We start from the raw sequence: 25,666 nt of genomic DNA on the forward strand, positions 1-25,666 counted from the left end.
GTAGGATGCCCAGCATAGAACCACAGAGAAAAAACACCTTGCACAGCCTGTGTTGAGAGCGTCCCTTTTGAGACTGTAGAGGAATCTTTTTATCAGAATAAATGGAGAAAGTATCTTTTTATCAGTATATATAAACAGAGAAAGTATCTTTTTATCGGAATAAACAGAAAAAGTATCTTTTTATCAGAATATACAAACAGCAGAAGGCCTGAAGGCTTTCCTCAGGCTTGTGACACATCAATCAAAAGGGGCTTTGAAGACACACGTGTTTCTAACGTATTTCTAACATTCAGATAGCTGCTGTGTTCTGTGGCCTAGAGAATCTTGCACCGGAGCCAAAGTCCTGCAGGCAGATCAAGAGAGAGAAGAATGTACCTTTCCTTGTAAACTAGGAGAAGGGTGGGAATGCCTTGCCTACTAAGCCCTTGCTTTTTTGAGGAAGATTAATATTATGAAAGAGAACACTGATTACCAGGCCCAGACATGTCTTGGAAGGTACTGGATTCCCTACAGGAGACAAGGGCTCAGCCTGGGCAACTGCTTGTTAGACCACCTGGCTTTTACAATAGCCAACGTTCTGTCCATGTTGTTTATGTTTGTTTGTTTACTTAACCATATCTTCGACATGACATTCGTTTGCAGATTCTAGTTGATAATTCCGTTGCATGAAAATGCCATGGGCGTTTAGCCTAGGTTCTAACTGGTGGGAATGTAAGTTGTTTCCAGATGTCCCTGTAACTAGCAATCACGTGGCAAGGACTTTGATACACCCTTTGGTGCACATGTGAGAGAATGTGTGGTGATTAAAATCTTAGCGGTGCGGCTGCTAGGTCAGAGCGGTGGCAGCTGCAATCCTGCAATGTTACGGATTGCATAGGAAGGGTCCTGCACAAGCTCACATGCTGACTGCTTAGTCCCTACATAGTCCTATTTGGGGAGGAGATGGGGCCTCTCTGGAGGAAGGTCACTGTATGTGCCCTTGATACCTATGTCTTGCTCAGAGTCCCTCCCCTTCCCTGCCACTGCTTCCTGTCTTCTGTGATGTTAAGAAGCCTCTCTACCACACCTTGCCACTACCATAGAGTTCTGCCCAAGTGCCGGGCGCCGAGCGAGAGACAACATGGCAGAATACTCTCTTCCCTTTACGGTGCTTTGGGGGCAAGATCTTGCTATCTAGCCCAGGCTTGCTTCAAATTCATTAAGTAGACCAGCCTGGCCTTGAACTTGCTGCAATCCCATCTCTGCCTCCCAAGCCTGGGCGAACAGAAAATTGGTACCAGGAATGGGGGTACTGCTGCATCCACCTGAAAATGTCATTGTTAAGCCTTTGGGACTGGTTTGGGAGAGGCATTTAGGTTTGGAGAAGCAGGCTAGGAGGACTAGGATTCAGTCAGCAATGCACAGCAGGTGATTCTGATGACCACTGAGGACCACAGTGCTAATAAAAAGTATAGGCAATCCAGACGGCTCACAGCTTTTAAGGTAGAAGCGAGGGCTCTATTGGGAATTGGATTGTAAGCCGTCCGCATTCTGTCTGACAAATATTTCGCCTATACCTTGTGTTCTGAAACGGAGGCTGAATTTAAAAGTCACGGTCTAATTAATTTGGTGGAAGAAATGTCCAGAGAACATACGTACTATTCAGCTCTGTGGCATAGATAATGCTAGACGCTTTTATCCAGGTTGATAGTGAGAACTGGGAACCCAAAGAAGCAGAAAGATTCGAAAATGTGCTGTCTGGCCAGAAAGAGAATGAATAGAAACCCGTGGCCAGGGAGGATGTGGTTGTGGAGAAGAGCAGGGATATCCCAAAGCCACAAGGAAAACAAGAGCAAGCAGAGGCCACACACTTTTCCCTGAGACAATAGGAAAAATCACCTTGAGCTACTTCAAAACTGTTCTGCCCTTCCCCGCACACCCAGTTTTATCTGAAAGCTGTTTTCAGAAGAGAGCTAAGGCGTTCTCTCAAGTTTCAGGACATAGCTTCACAGATGGTAGTGCCCTACTGTCCTCTGTAAAGATCATACCTATTTACCTTCCCGGCACCATGAAGGAGACGCCCGCTCCCTTCACTCTGGCCAACTCAGCAATCGATCATCTTTGCCAAGAGGAGGGGTAGAACCCCACCTCTCATTGTAGTTGTGATTCGCACTCCTCTCTGCACACATTCTACACTCCACCATCTTCGTTTACACTCTCCTGTGGTTCCTTTTCCTGGCAATAGGCTGTGTATGCCTTTTGTCCTTTTTCTGGTGTCTTAGTCTTTTTCTTGAATTGTACTTGCATTTACTAGGGAGATTATCTGCTTGTTTTAGAAATATTATGAATACTTTCCTTCAGCCTGTCATTCTCTTGAATTTTGTCTTTGGTTGTGTGTGTGTGTGTGTGTGTGTCTGTGTGTGTGTGTGTGTGTGTGTGTTGTGTAGAGATTCTTAATTTTCCCATACTCAAATTCATCCAATCATTTTTTTTATAGCTTATGAACATTGGGTCACACTTGGAAAAAATTAATTCTGATATTATTCCTTTTAATTTTCTCATCACACTCCCCCCATTATTTAAAAATTCTTGTTTACTTTGATGTGTATCAAAGACAGTGCTGTCCATCAGAACGACAGAGGGGTCTAACTTTGCAGCCGCCCTGATTTCCCAAGGTCACGAACTAATGTATGCCTTTCTCTCCTGATAGAAATTTCTCCTTTAGAACATGTAGTCCCCATAAGAACAACAATACCAACCAACCAGAGCTCCCAGGGACTACATCACCATCCAAAGAGTACACATGGACAGACCCATGGCTCCAGCTGCATATGTAGCAGAGGATGGCCTTGTTGGGTACCAATGGGAGGAGAAGCCCTTGGTCCTGCCAAGGCTGGACCCCCCAGTGTAGGGGAATGTCAAGGGTAGGGAGGCGGGAAGGGGTGGGTGTCTGAGGAGAGGGAATACCCTCATAGAAGAAGCATAGAAGGGGAAGATGGGATAGGGGGTTTATGGACGGGAAACCAGGAAAGCGGTTAACATTCGAAATATAAATTAAAAGAATATTCAAATTTTTTTAAAAAAGAGAACACTCTTCAAAGTAGAATTGCCCCGTTAATATCAACATCAACTCATGTTTAGAAATGAACTGCCCTGTTATCTTTCTGTCCCAGAGTTTTCTGGCTCTTCTGTGCGGGGTGACAAGTGGAGACACGTGCATGCCACAGCGCCACTATGGAGGTTAGACGATACCTTTCAGGCCTCACCCTCTATGCAGCTGTAGCAAGGTGTCTCTTGGTTGCATACTCCAGGTTCACTAGTCCATGAAGTGGTGAATGATTTCCCTGTTTCTGCAACCCTTCCACATTGGAGTGCTGGGATTACAGATGCTAAAATGTATGTGTGTGCATCTGGGTGTTCATGTGGATGCAAGTATGTGTGTGTATTTGTGTAGGTTGATGTCATTATGCACGTGAAGGCAGGTACAAGATAGAACGAGTCCTGTCATTAGACGAGAAGGAAAGATGGGCGGGAGAAAAGCTTTAGAGAGGCAGAGGAGGCCAGAGAAGGAGGAGAGAACTTGGCAGTGGATGTTAGGATTCCTCTCTGCACATATTACAGGTTGTTATGACTATTCTTAAGAGATGGATATGTCTGTACACATTCTGCATTGTCTAGATGGGCAAATTATATCTTCTCAATTGGATCAGAGGTTATTGGGTGATGTGTTCTTTCATGTGGCGACTTAATTGAGTTCAAGAGAGTGTATGGTGGAGGGACGCGCTGGGCCCGCCATGGAATTGGGGTGTGTATGCCTGGCATGGTGGAAACCAGCCAAGAGAGCTGTGAGTGAGGGCAAGGCGGCCTGACAGGGTGCTGTGTAGGAATGGCTCATGGACAGCGGGTCAGAAAGTAGATGGGGGCAGCGTGGAGCAGCTGAGATAAATTAGCACTAGTTCCAGTGACCTGCCGGAGCCAGAACTAGCATACACCAGGGTACATTTGGAATCAGCTCCATGTTTTCAAATGTTTTCAAATGAGAGCCCTCTAAGCAGCAAGTGTCCCAGGGTTCTCTTGAGAACAGCAAGAGCTGTGGGTGTGGCCTCCGCCCGCTAGCCCCCAGGCTGGTGAATGTTAACCCACACTTGACTCACATCACAATTTCCTTCCGTGTCTGCTCCAGCATCATGTACTGGGTCCACTCCTGGGTACTCTCATATGTCTTTGACTGATCCACAATCTTCTGGAACATTGTCCTTTTCCTGAAAGGCACACCAGTTTAGGAAAGAGGTCAAGTACAATGAGGCAGCAAGTCGCTCAGTGGTGGTGCAAGCCTTTAATGCCAGCACTTGGGAGGCAGAGGCAGGCAGATCTCTGAGTTCGAGGCCAGCCTGGTCTACAGAGCGAGTGCCAGTACAGCAGGGCTACACAGAGAAACTCTGACTTGACTGCCCCTCAGTTTCAGTTGGGGAAGTTATTAAACTCACATAGTTAACCTTGAAGTAGAGACTAGGTTCTAGACTAGGTGTCACTGATCCATGTGCTTAGGAAATCTGTTTCCTTCTCAGATGGGTGTAAGAGCATCTACCTTACAAGGGCGAAGCTCAGTAGGAACTACGGCATTTGCTGCTACAGCCACTGCTACTGTTAAAGTGAGGAGAAACACCCACTTGAAATACAGGGCAAGGTCCGTAGCGATGATCGCAATGTCCATCATGTGGATCGCATGCTCGTGCTGCCGGCGATTCAGGTTCTGAAAGATATTCAGGCTCTAAAGAGAAGAGTTAGACAACGTTTGAGAAATGGTGCAGGTAGTGAGGTCACTCTTCTCCCGGTGGCCAGCCAACGGCAAGAAGGCTGCCTGCGAGATGGGTGTCGCCCTACCTCATCTCTCAGCAGTGTTTTGCCAAACTCCAAATGATGCCTTTCCAGGATGGAGGACCCATGGAGCTTGGCCAGGGGGTTCTGTGATCTAAACGAGAGACAGACAGACAGAGACAGAATAAATGTGAATATCTACATAGAATAGGCAAGATGGAGATTAAAGGCATTCTAATCCAGTCCTGCCATCTCCTAGTTCTGTAGGCAGATGCCAAAGGGAAGGAGCAATAAGGATCTTGCACAAAATAAAAATGGAGCAATAGAAGATGAGGAGCTGATGTCAAATAGCCTAACTTTGTCTTCGCCTTTCTTCACAAGCGACCAAGAGCCCCTTCTGGGTCATGGACCTTTTATATATCGATCCTCTGGACACACACACACACACACACACACACACACACACACACACACACACACACACACAGTAGACCATGTTTTGAACATAACTGAGTTTTAGGGGAAGTCACTGAATTCCCATGAGAAAGAAATGTTTGCTTTTTTTTTTTTAATTTGGTAAATATTTGCTGAACACTTACAATGCTGTGCTGAGCACTCAGGCTAAGTGTGAAACCTAACGTGATGTTTGGAGCAGCCTAGGACAGGGAGCGGATCTGGGGAGGCAGGAATTCCAGTGCTCAGAATGTCCTAGAGGTCCCGGGCCTGAGTGGAATCTCAGTGTTCTCGTGTAACATGAATGAGATGTGTAGGTTTTTTTGTGTGTCACTTTGACACAAGCCAGGGTCAGTTGGGAAGGGGGAACCTCAACTGAGAAAAATGGCTCTATCAGATTGGCCTGCATGCAAGTCTGTGGGGGCCTTTTCTTGATTACTGATTAATGTGGGAGGGTCCAGCCACTGGGCACAGCGCCACCTGTAGGCAGGTGGTCTTGGGAGCTATAAGAAAGGTTCCTGCCTTGAAGTTCCTGTCCTGCCTTCCCTCAATGATGGACTATAGATAGCCCTTTTCTCCTCCACGCTGCTTTTGGTCATGGTGTATCTCATGGCACCAGAAACCTAATTATGACACTGAGGTAATATATGTGCTCTACCAAGCTCAAAGTCTATCATAAGACAGTGCCTCAGAGGTCAACTGGGTTATAGGGTACAGGCTGTCTTGGTTTTTTTAATGCAGCTCATCACCCCCACACCAGAGGCATCACAAATGCAAGGTGAATGAGTGAACATTTATAATTACTAACATGTTGGCTCAAATTAGTTCCATACATAAGACAGGGGCGAGGAGAGGGGAAGAGCGTCCTATTGCTACAGTAACAAACCATCACTGTCTTAGAGGTGTAAAACAGTAAAGTGCGCCTTCTTTTAGCTCTGGAGTGCAGATAGCTAATGTGGGTCCCTGGGCGCCTTCCTTCTCGGGGCCCTGGAGCAGAGTCTGTCTCTGTCCCTTTCCTCTTACGGAGTCCACTCACATCCTTTGCTGGTAGGCCCTTCTAACATTTTCAAAGACAGCAGATAGAATTTTATCTTTTCCTAGCTTCTCCCTCCTCACCAGGACCCTTGGGATTGCAGGAGCCCTGCACACCGTCCTGGTTCATATCCCACGCTTCTGGACTCAATCCCAACTGAAAAGTCCCCTTCCTAGCATCAGTCAACATTCCTGGGCTCCTGAATTTGGGATGTGGACATCTTTGAGAAATCGTCAGTTCTTTTACTACAGGACTGGACCTAGACCCTAAGAGCAAGTGGAGGCTCGGGACAGTGAGGGCCTTCTCTGGTAAGTCAGTCCTGGGATATTACAGACCTGGGTAATGGGGTGGTGGACAGAGGAGAGGGAGGTAGAGGAGTGGGGGTGGGGGTGGGATAGAGGAGTGGGGCCAGTGGGGCCTGACTCACTTCATCTGGTAGAGGTTGTTCGTGCCTCTGTGGTCAATGTCATGACAGAAGGCTGCAGTGACCATGGCCAAGGCCTCCAGATCAGTGAAGTATCGCTTCAGCTTTCCTGTCTGGAAGGATATCAGAGGTCTAAGCCACCACCATTTAGTGAGGTAGAAGAAAAGCAGGAAGACAGGTGGACAGGGCAAGACCGGGGCCCACACATGTAAGTCTGCTTGCTTATTTTAGTCTTTACACAGTATCTCACGCATCCCAGGCTTGTCTAGAATTCATTTTTAAAAGTTTCTTCCTCTCTTTTCTCTTCTCTCTCTCTCTCTCTCTCTCTCTCTCTCTCTCTCTCATTGTGTGCATGTGTATACATGTGCGCACATGCTCTTGCACACTTGTGTACATGTATGTGCCACAATACATACATGGAGGTCAAAGGACAACTTTGGGATCTTATCAAAACACCACACACACACACACACACACACACACACACACACACACACACATATACACACACCACACTGCATATACATACACACCACACATATACCACACACAGATACAGGCACACACACACACACACACACACACACACACACACACACACACACACAATGGGGAGGGAGAACAAAGGAGAGGAGGGGAGGAGATAGAAAGGAAAGGAAAAGAAATGAAGAAAGGCCAAATTTAAGCTAGCTGTCATTGTCACTTTCTGGTGGCCTGCCAGGACTCCTGCTTCAAGCCCTAGTGCTTAGGCATTGCAAGGCCTGAGGGAAATGCAGACAAGGAACCCAACCCCGGCAGGGAGCTGCGGCATGTCCTATCTGGAGATACACTTCGATGAGATATTTATATGAGTCAAAATAATTGACACAAACATAACCAAGGCCATCCAAAGACATTGTTGCAATGTTTGCCACAGTAAAAGATTAAAAAAACAGCCTTCATATGTTCTTTCCCAACAGTACGGTGTTGGGAAAGAAATGTAGTTACAGTCAGCCCTCTGTATTAATGGGCTCCATATCTATGAATCTAACCAGTTGTGGATCCAGATATTTTTAAATTGTCTTCTAGGGGACTGAGGATGTGGCTCAGTAGAGCACTTGCCTAGCTTATACAAAGCCCTGGGTCCCACCCTAGTACTGTATAAGCCAAGAATGGTGTCATACTCGTCTAATCCCAGCCCTTAGGAGGTGAAAGCAAGAGAATCAAAAGCTTAACGTCATCATGACCTACATAGAGAGTTCAAGGCCAGCTTGGGCTGCATGACCCTGTTTTAAAAAAATTATGTTTATACCAACATTTTCTTGTTGGTATTCTCTAAGCAATGAAGCAGAATACCTGTATAGTGTTTCCATTACACTAGACATCTTAAGGAATCTAGATGTTATTTAAAGTATCCAGAAGGAGCCTGGTGGTGGTGCATGCCTGTACTCCCAGTACTTGGGAGGCTAACCCAGGAAAATCATGGCACCAAGGTCAAGCTGAGCTAAATACCAAGACCTGGTCTCAAACAAGAATATATAGGAGGCATAGGTTACATACAAATACTCTGCTGTTTTATATCAGAAACTTGACCGTTCACAAAGTTTTGGTTTTAGGAAGTGTTCTATAACATCTCTCCCTGTAGCTGTGAGTTTGGGCTACACTACTTTGGCTGGCTCCTGGTGGATCTCAGGCACGTACAGGAGCTATCTGGATTTGAAAGCAGAAGACACACACACACACATTAGCTTATTTTTGAAATGCCTTGGCAGTTCTAAGCCTCCCAAGGCTAGCATGCTTTTCCCTCTCGTACTCCTGGCTGAACACCTAAATCTACTTTTAACTTTGCTGCCCTATCGCTTCTGTGAGGCTCATTGATCTTTGCTGCCCAAGATGCTTCTGGGCAACCCTTTGGGGGACTCTTTCCTCTTACTCCTATGTTTCAGATGATCTTCCTTCTGCAGCTCTAAATCCAATCAGTCTCCCTCCCCCCCCAACCCCACCCCCAATCATGGGGATTCTGCATCTCCTCCTCTCTCCTGTGTCCTAGCCCACACAACTCTATGAGTCTGCCCGTCTCCCTTTTCCCAACCATTGCTGCTGGCATCTTTATTGATCAATCAAAAACCTATTGGGGACAAGGACATGCATTTAGCATTTGGACATGAAGATTCCTGATTAAATCAAAGCATTAGAGGCAATCTCCAATACCCCCCCAACCCACGGTTGCAAAGGAAAACTGTTTTGTGCAGTGATAAAATTATGTGGATGGACCTTGTAGACACTGTGCTAACTGAAAAAAAGCGAGGCACAAAAGGACAAATACTTCATGATTCCAATGCAGCAGTATCTAGAGTATTCAAGCTTACACAGAGAGAAGATACAGTGGGGTTGCCTAGGAGCTAGGAAGAATGGGCATTATTGTTCAAAGAATACAGAGCTACTGCTTGAGAAGGCAAACATTCTAGAAATGATCGTGGCAAAGACAGCACAGCATTGTGAGTGTATTTAATGCCACTGGATTATACAACTAAAAAATGACTTCGGTGGTCAGTTTTATGTCTTATATAGTAGGAAATGTGTTTTATGTGTGTATGAGTTTATACAATAAGAGAATCTTGGGGCTGCAGAGATGGCTCAGCAGTTAAAAACATTGACTGCTCTTCCACAAGACCTGGGTTCAATTCCCAGCACCCGCGTGATCTGAAACTCCATCCCCGAGGGATCCGATGCCCTCTTCTGGTCCCTTTGGGTACTACACATATATGGTACACTTGGATCCACGCAGTCAAAACACTCGTCCACAGGAAATAATAGAATTTAAAAAAAAAAAAAAATCTGATTGTCATATGTAATGGAAGAACATAAAAATATATGCTAAAAATATTATAGATTGTTTCATTGACCTAAAATATAAATGGCATGTATGTTCTCTCTGTAAGATTTAGTAAGATTTGTACACTTTTCTATTCTTGGACTTTTTTGTTGTTTGTGTTTTGAGAAAGTCTTGCTAGGTGGCGAGGATAACCTGCTCTGGCCTCCTGAGTGCTGTGATCTTATGCTTACTCGCCACGCCCAGCTTACTCACGGACCTCTTTTTTTATGCTTGTGGTACTTCTGCAATTGTGGAGAGTTTTGGGGGGATCTGAGAGGCCAGGACTAAAGAAATAAGCTCAAGGCGGGAGTCTGACTTTGGGCCAGGACTCAGGACTCAGGCTTAGACGAAGAATGTTTGCATTTTGAGTTACATTTTGCAAAACTCAGAGCGGACTCAGCTGTGGCACATGTGGCAGTCCCTTTGTCTTGGTCATCCTGATTAGCCCCTAGAAAGGTATTTACAGGATTTTGTTCCTTGACTCAGAACTGACCTTATTATTTTGCATGTACTTAAAATGGTATAAAAATTAAACCCTCTTCCGCCTCAGAACTGACTGGAGTCATGCTACAGTGTTGTCTAATTCTCCTTTTTCTTTTTAATCCTTGCTCATGCTCTGGAGAACCTGTTGACCGAGTTGAATTGGTCATGCAATTCTTTCTTTTTCTAAATCAGTGCTAGAAATTGAACCTCCTAAGAAAGTCCTCTAATGCTCAGCTACAGTTCCCAGACAAAACTCTGCAATCCTTAAAAGTCAATAAATAAAAGTGGCCACGCCGTGGCTGCCAGGTGGGCCAGTCTCCCCCACCCCACAGCACTCCGTACCATCAGCAAGGAGAACATGGTCTGCCCCACGTTGAAGCCATGCCGCCAATTGTGGTAAGTGATCCTCCGGTAGCCTTTGCTTAGCGAATACATGAAGCGCACCAGGGCCTGGGAACACACACGTCAGTGAGGCAGCATGTACCTGCCCAGGGTGGCTAAACCCTCCCTCAGGAGACCCAGGGTCCTCCAACCCCATCACCAACCCAGATGGTGGGAAGTCCACACAGATGCAGAAGCACCAGGAAAGTACTGTACTGTTTGACACTAAGAAAGCGGGTGTTAGAGCCAAGGAGACCATAGCTGCCCACATCCTCCACAGGTTGAGCTTCAGCAGTGATTTCTAAACATGCCAGGGGTGCAACTGTCCTGAGAAAAAGGACAGTTTAATCCTATGGTTCTCCAGCTGGAGGGTACTTCAGAATCACTGGAGGTCCAGAGTCCTTAGAGCTGGTAACACACTGATGTATCTGAGTCTGTGGGGTGTGTGGGGTGTGTTGTGTAAAGCGTATTGCCAGTCTGACAGTGTCTTGGGCTGTACTGATGTAATCTCGGGCAGCACTTTGAAAGCCACTACTTTAATCAAAGTCTAGGAGGTTTTGAGCAGCAGCCTCCTTCCCACGCTGTCTCCCACTGAGTACCTTTGAAAGGAATCCTGCAGTGAAGGATCCTGTTTCCAGGAACTTAACTGATATCTCCCACCCACGTGAGAGCTTCAGGGTCAGTCCAGAAGAACAGTGCCTTCTCTACCAGAGGACTCAGACAGGCCCTAAGCACAAACTCTGGATCCCAAGTGTAGAGCACACGGACCAGGCTGCTCTTTTAAAACCAAGGAGGGAGGGACGGCAATGATCGGGGTATAGTATCTCCCACCTGGAGTCCCAGGACCCAAGAGCCACAAGTTCAAGGCCAGGCTGCACTGCAAGATGAGCTCTGCGCTGGATGATGCTGCAGAGGGAGGGGAGGGGAGCAGCCCTGGGCCTCACCTCTTGCGGGATGTGGAACTTGTCCACCACTCTGAGCTCGTAGTACATCTGTATGCCGCACTTCACCAGCTCCAGCTCCGTGAGGGGCAGGTCACTGAAGTGAAACTTGTTGATTTCATATTTCTCGGCATCTGGAAGTTCTTCTTGCTGCACCGGAGTGAAGTCCAGTTATTAAGGAGCATGAGGTGCTCCTGCACCCCTCCCCCAGGTCTGCCGAGGAGAGCCAAGCAGGGTGAAGGGATGCTTGAGCCCTACTGCCCCAGGGTCAGGCTGCTCACCAGGATCTCAGCCAGCTCCTCCTCCTCGCATTCCCATGGCTCTTTGCCATACACCTCTCTGGTTTTCTGCCATGCCCCAAAACAGCAGAGAAAACGCAATAGGTTATTACCTCAAGAACCCAAGGAGCCCTCCACCCCCCACTTTTGCTTTGGTCTCTCCTCCAGCAGAAGCATCCACTTTGAGGCCGCTGTTCAGTTCTGGAGCTGTGGAAACCTACATTCAAATTCAGGTTGTCACTGTCCAGCTCTTCTATTAAATGGGGTTCAAAACCTGTAATGTGTGTGTGTGTGTGTGTGTGTGTGTGTGTGTGTGTGTGTGTGTGTGTGGTATATCTCTGTGGTGTTTGTATTTGTGTGTGTGTGTGGGTGTGTGTGGGTGTGTGTGTGTGTGTGTGTGGTGTGTGGTGTGGGGTGTGTGTGTGTGGTGTGTGTGTATGTGGGTGTGTGTGTGTCTGTGTATGTGTGCCTGTGTGTGTGTGTGTGTGTGTGTGCGTGAGCAGTGTGTGTGTGTGTATGTGTGTGTGTGTGGGGTGTGGTGTGGTGTGGTGTGTGTGTGTGTGTGTGGTGTGGGTGTGGTGTGTGGTGGGTTTGTGTGTGTGTGGGTGGATGTGTGTGTGTGGTGTGGTGTGTGTGTGTGTGTGTGGTGTGTGTGTGTGTGTGTGTGGTATGTGTGTGTGTGTGTCTGGTATGTGTGTGGTGTGTGGTGTTGGGGGGTTGGTGTGTGGGTAGTTTGGGTGTGTGTGTGTGTTGGTGTGTGTGGTGTGGTGTGTGTGGATGGGTGTGGTGTGTGATGTGTGTGTGTGTGTGTATGTGTGTATGTGGTGTGTGTGTGTGTGTATGTATGTAGTGTGTGTTTGTGGGGTGGTGTGGTGTGTGTGTGTGTGTGTGTGTGTGTGTGTGTGTGTGTGTGTGTGTGTGTGTGTGTGTGTGTGTGTGTGTGGGTGTTGGGATGGAACCCAGGCCTTGCTGCATAGTAGGTAAACACTTTAGGAAGCACTACACCCTCAGGATTTTGTTTTTTGAGACAGGGTCCCACTGGGCAGTCCAGGCTGGCTCAGATTTGCTGGCCTGCAGCAGTGCATCCTCCCACCTCAGTTTCTGGGGTGTTGGGATTCTGGGCATGCCCCACCATGCCTGATAGCTCCCCAGTGTTGAGACTGTGGGTGTGCTCCACCATGCCTGGTTCTTGTTTTTAAACAGAATACGTGAACTAGCCAGACACGGTGGGACACGTCTGTAATCCCAGCACTCAGAGGCCGCAGCAAGATCTTAGTCTGGAGGGCAATGTGAACAAACTATATAGAGAAGTTCAGTTCAGCCCAAACCACATAATAAAGCCGTCCCTGAACAAACAAAAGTACAAGTAAAGCAAGTACAAAAGTATTGCCACGGTGTAGGACTAACGACATTGCTATTTATATTTGTATTGTCCCTAGTGACAGAGAATAGTGAGGGTTTGGCCATTCGTTTGATTTGCTTTCCTTTGCTGTGTGACCTTGAGGCAAGTGCCTTCCCTCCCTGGACCTATTTTTCCCCTGTGCCAGATGAAGCAACCCAGGTAATTGTGATTTCTTGGTCCAGAGTGGAGTCTGTTAACTTCCAACTGGTTCATTGAGCCTACATATCCTTCTGGTCCATATATGCATCATTTGGCTGGGATGATGGCCTGAGTCAAACCACAAGGCATTCCATCTAAACGTGGTGTTTTCTCCTATGAATTGACCATTGATGGAAAAGAAATAATCTCTGGCATCTTCTAAGATTAAGAGCTGGCCTTTGGCTGGGGACATAGGTCAGTGGTGGAGAGCTTACCCAGCATGCACTGGGTTGCCACATACCCAGGCATAGCTGTGCACACCTGTAACCTCCGATAGAGGCAAGAAGATCAGAAGTTCAAGGACATTTTCAATTACAGAACAAGTCTTAGGCCAGCTTGGACTATGAGAGTCCTTATCTTAAAAAAAAAGAAAAAGAAAAAAGAAAGAGAGAAAGAAAGAAAGAAAGAAAGAAAGAAAGAAAGAAAGAAAGGAAGGAAGGAAGGAAGGAAGGAAGGAAGGAAGGAAGGAAGAAAGAAAGAAAGAAAGAAAGAAAGAAAGAAAGAAAGAAAGAAAGAAAGAAAGAAAGAAGAAAAGAAAGTCATGAGGCTGGGCATGGAACTCCAGCACTGGAAGGCAGAGAGGCAGGAAGACTGGCCAGCCTGGACTACTTATACCTCAAAAACCAAAAGAGAGAAGGAAATGAGAGACCTCTGTGAACATTGGCCTAGGATGTTTCAACATGTGAGGTCTTGGGATCTCAGCTGGGTATCTTATCCCAAGCCATTGACTAACAATTTCTTTGTTGGATCTTGGTTTATTTAATGTTAACACACACACACCCCCAGGAACAGTAAGCCACCAGTCCTCACATATCTGGCTTCCCATTCACGATTGCACCCCTGATACATGAGCACCCAGCTTCTATTTGGACAACTCTCCCGATGGGATGCCCACCACATCCTAAGGCACCCATTAGGAAAGATCACAGAGAAGTAGTTCATTTTCCTGTGAACTCTGAACTGAGAACTCTTCTCATAGTAGGTGATTTGAGGCTATTTCCCTCCCTCTTGGAAAGGGTGTTTCAATTTCTTCCTTTCTGCAATAGGTATGAAAACGTGCTTTCCTGCACCCCTGAATACGCTAATACACACAGAGCCTCAAACATATCCGTGGATGCTGTGTAAACTGTATTTTGCTTTGAGACAGGATTTTATGCAGCTCAGCCTAGCTTCAAACTCACTCTGCAACCAAAGACGACTTTGAACTCCCGAACCTTCCATCTGCCAGATGCTGTGTCTGCAGGTGCTCTGTCTTGCTTCAGTGTGTGCCCTGACTCAGTATCCAACCCAGGGCTCCATGCATGCTAGGCAAGCACTCTGCCACTGAGCCACATCTCCAGCCCTAAATTACAAAGTGGTGCAAATATGGGAAGGCTTCCCACTCTCTCTGAACCACCACTCTGCTTACCACATGGTGGGTCCTATAGTGACCCTATAGAAAAGAGACTCTGAGAAATGGCTCCTGATCCACAGGATTGCCAGATAAGGTCTCCTGCCAGAGGGAGAGCTGAGACTAGTTGCGCCTGTCTCTAGTAACAAGTCAGTCTTGAGTCTAGTACCCCTGTGGTACTGTCAAGCCAGGGTCAGGCATCCAAGACAAAGCTGACCCTGCAAGAGATATTGTTCCTCAGGCAATCATTATTAGCTACTGGTGCTCATGTATCTAGGCAGTCATTATTGGCTAGACTCTGGTGCTCACGTATCTATCCATTCAGCCTTGAGTGCTACATGAGAGAGAACAGGGCTGAATCCATTCATCCCAGGCTCTGCCACATGGGTTTCATACATGGCCTCTGGCTGGCACATCTCTCCCACATGCTCCACTACAGTGAAAACAAGCAAAAATGACTACCCACCAAGATCTTCTGAATTTCCTCATTATCACACTTGACGTGATATTTTACGATGTCCTGGAAGATATCCTTCCTGTTCTCAAGTTTGTTCATGGACTCATAGGTGTCAGGGTTTAAGACTGACCAGCCCAGAAACTGAGTCAAAGACTGTAGAGAAAGAAAGAGTTAGAGGCAGTGGCAGCTGACTGTTGAGACCTCAGTTTTCTCAGCTATAAAGTGGGTTTTGCAAAAGCTGTGTGGGGCAGGCAGGCTGTGATAAAATGATGGGTGTGAATGCATTTTAAGGGAAGATTGGCAAGTAATAATGTCAGGAATAGAAATGTGTGGAGCAAGCAGGATGTACAGGTGACCCCAAAACTGCTCCCCATAGTGAAGGGTGGAAGTAAGGAAGGAGTGTGGAGAAAGCGGCTCTCAAGGATCCTCAGGATTATGACCTCCTATCCCCCACCCCCTCACAGCTGCACAACTCTGGAGGACAACCCCGAAGCTGAACCCCATCAACCAAGGGCCACCCAGCATCCCATACCTCCATGAGGGTCTCATCCATGTCGTCGAAGGGCTTCCCATCTTTGCGGTTGTAAAATGTGGCCACGCCCACGATCTCTTCCTTCTTGTTGACAATGGGCATGGAGAGTACGTTTTTAATCATCCACCCAGATTCATCCAGAGGCTCTTTCTGTAAGAGAATGGCAGGGCTGCAGGCTCCAACACTCCCATGCTGTGCAGATAGCCGTGACAGAACTGGGGTTATGGCCTGACTCAGCTCCAAGAAGACAAAACTTGGATCTTGTGTGGGTTTAGCTGCCTACAAACACTGTGAACTCCCTAGCCCAAGAGATAGGGTTCCCATCCCCAAAATGTCAGGGCTGTCATGTGCCAGGCAGGGTGTTAGATGCCAGGATCAGAAACGTCTCAGATAGGGAGTAGCCTAAACAATGTTCCTGGAGTCAGAAAGTGAGGGATGCAAGTGTTTTGAAGTTGAAAGTGTCCTTGGAATTTACCCAGTTACTAATGTCTCCCCCTTCCATTATAATGTAACTTTGTCCAAATTTCCACTGCGTCCCAAGAAAACAGGCAAATCCTAGTATATTCCTATGCTCTTCCTGGAGAGAGACAGGAGAAAGTTCTTTGGTTAAGGGATCAAATAAAAATGGCTTACCTGGAATTCAAAAAAGTCTTCTGCAGGCGCATTCATTATATTGCAGATCTGCAAGCCAGGAGGGGATAATGCAACTGGTCAGAGCTGAGCAAGTGCCTGCAAGTCCTGCTCCCTATTCTGAACCCAAGTCCTCGCCCAAGGCAGTGCGCTGTCCTCATCAGGTGGACAGATTCAAAATGACTCAGGGTTACTAACTGAGGTTACCAGCTAGGAAAGGTCACCTGGTAGATTTTATTTCTTTTTGTTACATCTCAGACATTTCTAGGTTTGGAAAAGCTAAGGGTCCTGCTGTCATTATCAATAACTGAATAGTATTCCATTCTGTGGCTCTTATGCTAAGTATTTGGATATCCAGGTACATGTGTAAGGTGATGCACATGTGTGTGAGTGCATACATATGTCAGTGTGCATGCACACACGCGTGCGAGTTTGTGTGTGTGTGTGTGTGTGTGTGTGTGTGTGTTACAATAGCCCTGGCTGGCCTGGAATTTGGAGCCAACCTGCTTCTGCCTCCTACGGGCTAACATTACAAGAAGCACCTTTAAATATCTCTGGCTCAGTTACATTAGAGTTCTGTTCATTTGTTATCCTTTCCTTGGGCTGTAAATTTGATTAAGAAACAAAAAGTATTTCAACTCTGCTTCTATATTGCTAGATTCCTCTCTTGAAGACAAGATCAATATGATCCCCCCTCTGGAATACTGGCAATAGGGCCACTATATGTGGCTGTGTAGTGTGTATGCTGCACAAAGACATCTGATTGAGTGCTGAAATCCAACTGTGAAGGGATTTCTTCTTTCAGCTCTCAAAACATTCCCACATGGGCTGGCAACAGCCCTACTTGAGCACTGATTGCAGAGACGAGCTGCCTAGTCTCAGATTGGGAACTGGACATGTCCTTTCTAAGCACTGTCCATCAGATACCCTTGCTCTTTCCTCATTGTTGCTCTCAGTCCAGCATGCTCCAATCTCTCCCACAACCTTGCTAATCTTCTTCTAGCTGACATAGCTACCATAGCAACCATCCAGGCAAACATTCTCCTCCTTTATCATACACTCCCTACCTGCTCACTGACCACCATTCCTCAGTTGCCTTCTTGCTGGCTTTGCCTCCACTTCACTACCAAATCTGTTTTTAATGGGTCTGCCAAGGGCCTTATGCTATGGTGGCATTCCTGCTTCTTCCTCACCAGATCCCTGTGCTACATAGTGCTATATACATGTGGCCTCTCACATGCTTCCTTGGTTGCCCTGGCCCTGCCTCTCCTAGGTCTCCAAACAGTTTTGACCTCTCCTGTTTGTCCTGCCCAGAACCCTCTTCCTCCACCAGCTCTGGAAACCCCAACATCTCCCAGCATCGCACCAGATGAGCTCTCCCTTGGAGCTTTCATCTGCACTTGTGGTTTCCGGTGCTGCCTGATCCTGAGACTCTCGATCTCTATCTCTATACTCCATGGTATAAGAACCGTCTCTTCATCCCCCTGCTGGACATGCCCCAGAGAAATGTCTCGACTTCTTTTTGAGTATGGGTGACTCATCACTAGGTATCCCAGGTCAACAGCTGTGGTGTTCAACAGGTCCAGAAGCTGGAGATCAGCTTTCACCTCTCTCTCCTCTGCCCTCTGGCTTAGTCACCAACTCCTGCCGGCTTTGCCTTCTCAGTATGAGATCTGACCCTGTATCTCCTCTTCATCTCGTTTCTGCTGAAGCTGTATTAAATGAACACATATGTCTGGGTCCTCATTATCGTCGGTACCTAGTGACAGTGTCTGTCGGCTTTCATTGAGATTGGGGTTTGCTTGTTTGTTGTTTGTTTGAGAGTCTCATTTAACTCAGGCTGGACTCTAACTTACTATGTGCCTAAGGATAACCTTGAACTTCTGATCCTTTTGCTTCCACTTCTTGGATTCTAGGATTTCAGAAGTGGGCCACCACACCCAGATTAATGAAGAACGGACCTTCATGAGTATTGGCAAGCACTTTATCACCTGCGTGAACATCCATCCCCTGCCCAACTCTGAGATTCTTATCAGCTCTTACTTGAACTGTGCCCTTCTCAGTTTGCCTCCAGGGAGCTGTGGATTCAAGTGCCAGCCTTTGGCACTCAAGGCCCACTGGCTCCTTCCTCCACCTTGAGCCACCTTAAAATCTGTCCTCTTGTCTCAGCCCTAACACCTCCGCAACGCTAAGCACATACAGCATGTTGCTCCTGACCTCTGTACCCAGCTCTGCAAGTCATAGAGTCTGGAGATGGAGGGTCCCCAAAGTCTCGTGGGTAAAATGGGACTCTTGCTCACCAGTGAGACCCGGCAGAGAAGTCATAGAAACTTTTAAGAGGTGAGCGGGCCTAGCAGGTACTTTTCCACTTATTGGAGTATGTCATTGATGGAATATTGGAAGCCACACCTCATTTTCCTGTCTCCTTTTGGCTTCCTGCCCACTGATTTACCACAGGCCAATGATGCTTTGCCACAGGCCAAAATAGTACATGGGGTGATGTGTAACTAGCAGACACGACCCTGCTCTGGAACACAGGAGACCATCACTCTACTCTCCGACACTGAGTGGGTAGAACACTGTTTTGGTCTAAATATAGGGGAAAATCCCATACAGGCTTCTGGGTTGACAGCTTGGTCCCCAGCTGGGTGGGGCTATTTTGGGGCCTAGCTAGAGGAAATAGGTCACTGGGAGTGTGACTTGGAAGGTTATATGAGTTCCCCAGCCAGGCGTTTTGTCATAGCAACAAAAAGTCTGAGTAACACAGGTATGGCAGCAGATAGCACCCTGGTGCTCTGCCCTGTATGTGGGTAGGAGGGAGAGGCTAGGAATGGCAATAACCTCTGGTGTAAGAGCTCATTCTTAGTATCTGGGGAGCCTGGGAGATCAGCTGGTCCAGACATTGTCCCTGACATATTTGCACAAGTTTCTGTTGTCGGGGACACTATACACCTTTCCATGTAAGAACTATTTCTCTATAGTTGCTATTTCTGGACATGTCAATGGTCTATTGTCTTTTGTGGGTCAGGTGTTGAGTAAAGTATAAAAACAAAAGTCTCTGGCTTGAAAGATTCACACTAACCCTGCTTTCCTCATTCTCTTGATTAAAACCCTTTAGTCCCCCAGATTTAACCTGCCCCTCCCCCATGTATCACTTACCAGACCATTTTGAGCCACATAAGTGGGAAGACCGCTAACTAGAGCCCAGTGGTCAGCAGGTGGGTTCCTGCAAAGGCCAAAGACAAATAAATAGTGACTTTCACGTCAGGGACCTTGCCTCTTCATTTTCCACTGGCCCAGCCCCTGCTCCCACTCACTTCACCAGCCTCATCCCCAGAGGCTGGTGTAGCAGCTCTGTGAGTTCAAGGCCAGTCACATACTGCACATTCTGAAATGGAAAAGAGGGTCATGAATAGAACGGTCATGACTGTCCACGAGGATGAACACTCCAGACACTGATTACTACTGACTGCAAAGCAGATGCCCTGTCTCCCCTCATGAAGGGCAGAGGTGGTAAGTTCCCACCATGGACGGAGCACAAAGCTAATACTATAATGTTTATTTCCAGGGAGAGCAACACGACAGATCCTGGGCTTACAGTTATGTGTTGTATAACAGTGCTTCAGTCAACAGTGGGCACATATATGTCAATGATCCCCTAGATCTGTGGTTCAGTACTACCACAGCCTCCTTACTGCGTGTTGGTTCTAAACCACTTGGCAATGTGCTTCTCAGTGTCCTTTTCTTTGAGGAGGAGGCACATGATTTTATTACTTTTTGCTTGATTGTTTTAAGACGAAAATGCATACATGTATAGAAAAATACATAACAATCATTAGTCAGGCATGGTGACCCACACCTTTAATCCCCGCACTCAGGAGGCAGAGGCAGGTATAGCAGCTCTGTGAGTTCAAGGCCAGCCTGGTTTACAATGCCAGTTCCAGAACAGCCAAAACTCTGTTACTCAGAGAAGCCTTGTCTCAAAAAAAAAACCAAACCAAACAATAAAACAAAAACAACCATCATCAGTCATTATTATCAAGTGAACACTGGGCTGGGAAGTCAGCCCAGAGGATAAGAGTGTTTGTTGTATAATCATGAAGACCCGAGTTCAGATCCCCAGAACCCATGTGAAAGGCTGAGTGTGGCTGCACACACCTCTTACCACTGAAGAGTGAGGCATAGGGACAGGAGGGTGACTGGGACTTGCTAGCCTCCAGCCTAGCTACATGTTCAAACAGTGACAGAGAAGGTCACTCGACGTCCTCTGGCCTCAGAATGTGCAAATACACTCATGTGTACACACATGCATATGCACACACACACACACACACACACACACACACACACACACACACACACACACACACACACTGGAAATCGAACATTTCACAAACCCCACACCAGTCAAGAGCATGGAAGCCCCTACCCCTGTCGATCACGGCCTTTTCCCTAACCCAGGAGAACCATCACTCTAGTGTAATCACGTTGCTTTTCTACAGCTTTCTACCACCTCACAACCTGACCAACCTGTTTCAACTTCCTTTAGAAGGAATTATTCAATACTCATTATTTTGTTTGGCTTCTTTCTCATGCCCACAACTTTCTTCTTGCCACAGTAGCACAATTCATCCATTCACAGGCTGCTGGTCACCTTCTGCCTCCTTTCCAGGTTCGAGATCACGTGAGAGAGCACTGCTAACTCAGTTCTGTGGGTTGCAGTGCCTGCCTTGGAAATACTGAGTAGAAAGATGTCTAACTTTCCAGTTTCTAAAGTAGTCCCAGTGTATATCCCAGTGGTGGTATGCTACCATTTCCTTTGTTCCATGGCTCTGCCAATACTTAGCGAATTCAAACTCCTGAATCACAGCCCTCTGCAGGGTCTGAGAAGACCATCACTGTGGTCTTCCTTATCTCAGTGTGTTTGCTGTATGGTTGCCTTTGCAGGCATCCTACTCGTGTCTTTCTCTTACTTCCCTGTAATGCTCCTTTTTCACTGGTTTAGATTTCTCTGTAGATTGGATGGGATGCAGTTACCCTATGCCATAAACATCTCATTTTATACTGTGACTTTTTTTTACACTTTATAATAAACAAGTGTCCTAGGTATGCTCAGCTATTTCTACCTATGTGGTCAGTAGAATATAGGAGAAGCTGGCTATGTTGTTTTTTTTTTTTTTAAAGATTTACTTATTTATTTTATGTAAGTTGAGTACACCATAGCTGTCTTCAGACACACCAGAAATGGGTATCAGATGGTTGTGAGCCTCTATGTGGTTGCTGGGATTTGAACTCAGGCCCTCTGGAAGAGCAGTCAGCGCTCTTAACCACTGAGCCATCTCTCCAGTCCATAGCTTTTTTTGGGGGTAAGACGGTGGGATTTGAGACAGGGTTTCTCTGAGTAGCCTTGGCTGTCCTAAAACTAGCTCTGTAGATCAGGTTGGTTTTAAACGCGCAGAGAGCCACCTGCCTCTGCCTCCCAAGTGCTGCGATTAAATGTGTATAGCGCCATCCCCCGGCTGAATATGTTACTTTCTTTAAGACTTCACGTTTGAAATGTGTGTGTGTGTGTGTGTGTGTGTGTGTGTGTGTGTGTGTGTGTGTGTAAGCATATGCCACACATATAGGTGTCCACAGAGACCAGGTCTCTCTTAGTCAGCCTGATAACCTTTGTCATCTAGCTAGACTATCTAGTTGATTCTCTTCCCTATAACAGTATTAGTGAATCTTGCAAAAATCAAAATGGAGGCTGTTTTATCAGCTTTGGGCCCTGCCTGATGATAACCCTTGTAAGAGGGTCCCAACCACACACCCTAATTGGCTGTGGATGAGTGGTGGGCTGCACCATAAGTCTCAAGACTGATAGCCCAGCCTATCTTGACTGATTCGAAAGTTCGTATTAGAAAAGAAGGCTTTCAACAAGCCTAAACAGGTGACACGGGGAAGGGTTAGGGGGAAGCTGTTGATATCTGAGCCTGGTGAGATTTGATGCATAAATAAAACTCTGGGGGCGGGGCTGGGGAGATCGTTCAGTGGCTACAGTGGTAGGTGGAGACTGGATCCCCAGAGCAAGCTGGCAAACTCTGGGTTCAAATGAGAGATCAAGATGACACTCAGCATCAAACTCTCTACATGCACACACTCCTGTGCATTCACATACACGTGAACATGTATACACACATATGCATACACACATGCAAAAAAAACCTGAGGAAAGTTTTGATGAGAAAATGTGAAAGACAGACAATGAGTTTTAATGAATGTGAAGCTAGGAAAAGGGTTAGAATCTAGGAGGGGTGGCTCATGTCTGTCATCCAGCACTTTCGAGGTAGAGGCAGGACGATCAGGAGTTGAAGGCCAGCTTCTGCTAATATAGCAAGTTCCAGGTCAGCCTGGGTTATACGTGACCCTGTTTTTAAAAAATAAAAAAATAAAGGAGAGGGGAAGGGGAAGGGAAAAAGAAAAGAGTTTAAAAGGAAAAGTGGCATTGAAAAATTAAAGAAGAAAGACGAGTTTTCCTTGTGCTCAGGAAAACTCAGATCCAGACGTGGTGCTACACACCTGTAATTCCAGCACTCAGGCATGGGTGTGGGGTGTGTGTGTGTGTGTGTGTGTGTGTGTGTGTGTGTGTGTGTGTGTGTGTACACCATGTGTGTGTCTGGTGTGCTTTAAGGCCATGGAGCTAGAGATGTGCCATGTGGGTGCTAGAAATTGAATCCAAGTCCTCTGGAAGAGCAGCCACTGTTAACCACTGAGCCCAGTCGTCAGCCCCAGAAACGGTATTTACACCAGCCGGAAAGCACCGGAATAGAGAGCTCAGCAACAGGGGAAATGTGGAATAATTTCTCACCCCTAACCAGTAAAAGGCAGATCCGGCAACCGTTTCTCCGAATGGCAAAAGGAGTATTTAGAATTTGACCTGGGGACCAAGACTGAGTCAGCATTTCCGGTTATCGCTACTGTTTGTGGATTAGGGCAGCAAATCCCTTCAGCTCTCTGGCTCTGCAGGGAGCGGGCAGTGGGGGCCACAGGTGTGGCCCTCTCACGGAGCCTAATTGCAGTTTAAGGCGCCTGCAATTAAACTGAGAAAGTGGGTCTGTCTCTGGTGGAGTTCTGGGTGTGGCTCAAGGAACAGGGAGGGATCCCGGGAGATAAGAAGACCTTAAAGAAAACATCTGGAACACTCTGCTGACCAAAGCAGCTCAGGCCTATCCCAAGGGAGGCTGTGATGTCTCTGCCCGGTTGGTGTTCCCGGGGGCGAGTCTCTTTCTTTCCCAGCTTCTTGCTCCACAGAGTGGTCGAAAAGCCTCAATTTGAGACCATTGTCTCTTTTCTTATTAGCGACAGGGGCAGTCATTGTCTCTTAACACTGCCGATGGGTCTGGGACCCCATTGATACAGCCGCGGTAATCACTGATCAAGCTCTTCCCCTTTGGGGACCTGGTTCCACCGCCTTGCAAGTCTCATGGTTCCCCCTGCTCTCTGCCTCCAACCGAGAACATAGCGGTTTATGGTTCAGGAGCCACAGACTGAAGGTGTTGGAAATAAGACGGTGTCGGAAGTAAGCCTGAAGTTTTTTCAGGGCTGGAGATGATACTTACGGGATTACTTTGATGTCTTCTTTGCCGTGCAGGATGTAGTCAATGACCTTGTAAAAGTTAATTTCCTGGCAAAAGAGGAAAATTGTACACAGTGAGGGCGGAGCTTCAGCAGAAGTGCACCGTGGAACTAGTCTGGTCCTTCCTTCTCCTTTCCTTTGTTTGTTTGTTTGTTTGTTTTTTCGAAACAAGAAAAAGGACACAAGGAGTTTACCCATGCCTACGGCGTGGCGCTGAACCTCGGCCTCCACTGGGGTCTCTCTGGTTTTTTATTTTGTATTGTTTGTTTTTTCAGGGATGCCAAGCTTGCTCCCTCTAAGGACAGCTCTGCCGCCTTCCATGCTCACTGCTCTTAGCACTCCTCAAAGAGGGGCACAGAAGGTCACAGACCTCCGCAGAACCATCTGGCAGGCGGCTCCATTCCTCTTGGTCTCCGCAGAAAATTCCATTACCTTATCAGGTCCTCTTTATGTCTAACCATGATGGGCAGCTTAGCAGCTGCCCCACAGACAAGAACTGAGGTGCAGGAGAGGGAAGGACTACTGTGTAGCGAGACAATGAGCCAGCACCAGAGCCTGGGTCCTGACTAGCTCAGAGACCCTGTAGCTGTATGAATTAGGGAAGATGCTCAAAATGGAACCCCAGTGTCGATCTCTCTATTGCCTGGGACACAGCTACTCAGATAATGACCACCAGACTGCTGTTACTGAAACAGTAGCGTTTACTTGAAACAGGCATCTACATGCATTTATTAAGAAGCATCAACTCCACACTTGGGTCTCTCCCTCAGCTGTAAGACCTCTTTTTATTTGAAAAAAAAATGATATGATTGGGCTGGAGAGATGGCTCAGTGGTTAAGAGTATTGATTGCTCTTCCAGAGGTCCTGAGTTCAATTCCCAGCAACCACATGGTGGCTCACGATCATCTGTAATGGGATCCGATGCCTCTTCTGGTGTGTCTGAAGACAGCTACAGTGTCCTCCTATACATTAAATAAATAAATAAGATTTAAAGTGAGATGATTAACTAAAATACGGGAGTCTGGATGATTGTTTGTTTGGAGGGTGCTGAGTGCGCATGTCTGTGCTGGCAGGTGCGCGAACCTCTGTGGATCTGGGAAGGCCACTAGAGGATGCTCAGTGTCTCCCTCTTGTACACCTTTTAGGAAGAGTGGTCCAGCCAGCAAGCCCAAAGGAGTTTCTTATCACTCTGCCCACCCTCCCCATCATGGTTGCACAGGAAGTAAACACTGAGACATTTCTCTAGCACATTGGTTATACTTGTATTGCATTGTATCATATTATATACATATATGTGTGTGAGTGTAATTTATTTGGAGTGTGTGTATAAGTTAGTAGGTGTATGTGTACACATTCATGTGCACACATCACAATGAAGGTAGAAAGATCAGAGGACAACTCATAGGATTTAATTCTTTCTTCTCATGAGGTGAGACCCAGGGATCAAACTCAGGTCTCCAAGCTCAGAGACGTGCACCATGACCTGCTTAGCTAGCTCACCAACTCTGTTGGCTATTTTTTTGAGACAAGATTCTATGTAGCCTTTCCTAGGTAGCCTCAGACTTGACGTGTAGCCAAGGTTGACCTTAAGCTTCTGATCCTCCTGCCTTGACCTCCCAAATGCTAGCATTACAGGCACCACCACCTGGCTCAAGAACCTGGATCTTGAATCTGCCTTCCGTGGAAAAGCTACAGAAGGTTCTCACTCTCCACCTGACAAGGAGAGCGCTATAGACAAAGACCTCTGTCAGGTCTACCGTGCATGGGAATCTTCCATTCTACAGATCTTGTGCCG

The 25,666-nt window shown here is 46.9% G+C and overlaps 1 protein-coding gene across 1 annotated transcript in view; it reads right to left on the reverse strand.

Moving 5' to 3' along the window:
* The window catches only part of Pde6a (phosphodiesterase 6A), a 68,860-nt gene that overhangs the window by 19,637 nt on the left and 23,557 nt on the right, over positions 1 to 25,666 (reverse strand). Inside the window, exons 6-17 of the mRNA XM_032885986.1 lie at positions 23,855 to 23,919; positions 19,413 to 19,479; positions 16,257 to 16,304; positions 15,624 to 15,773; positions 15,101 to 15,244; positions 11,648 to 11,713; positions 11,370 to 11,516; positions 10,387 to 10,494; positions 6,711 to 6,820; positions 4,864 to 4,951; positions 4,650 to 4,750; positions 4,134 to 4,241 (exon numbers count right to left, since the gene is read on the reverse strand). Of these exons, the coding sequence (XP_032741877.1) occupies positions 4,134 to 4,241; positions 4,650 to 4,750; positions 4,864 to 4,951; positions 6,711 to 6,820; positions 10,387 to 10,494; positions 11,370 to 11,516; positions 11,648 to 11,713; positions 15,101 to 15,244; positions 15,624 to 15,773; positions 16,257 to 16,304; positions 19,413 to 19,479; positions 23,855 to 23,919 (1,202 nt within the window). The remainder of the gene's footprint in view (positions 1 to 4,133; positions 4,242 to 4,649; positions 4,751 to 4,863; positions 4,952 to 6,710; positions 6,821 to 10,386; positions 10,495 to 11,369; positions 11,517 to 11,647; positions 11,714 to 15,100; positions 15,245 to 15,623; positions 15,774 to 16,256; positions 16,305 to 19,412; positions 19,480 to 23,854; positions 23,920 to 25,666) is intronic.

Source organism: Rattus rattus, chromosome 15 (genome assembly GCF_011064425.1).
Source record: "Rattus rattus isolate New Zealand chromosome 15, Rrattus_CSIRO_v1, whole genome shotgun sequence".
Taxonomy (NCBI): Eukaryota; Metazoa; Chordata; class Mammalia; order Rodentia; family Muridae; genus Rattus; species Rattus rattus.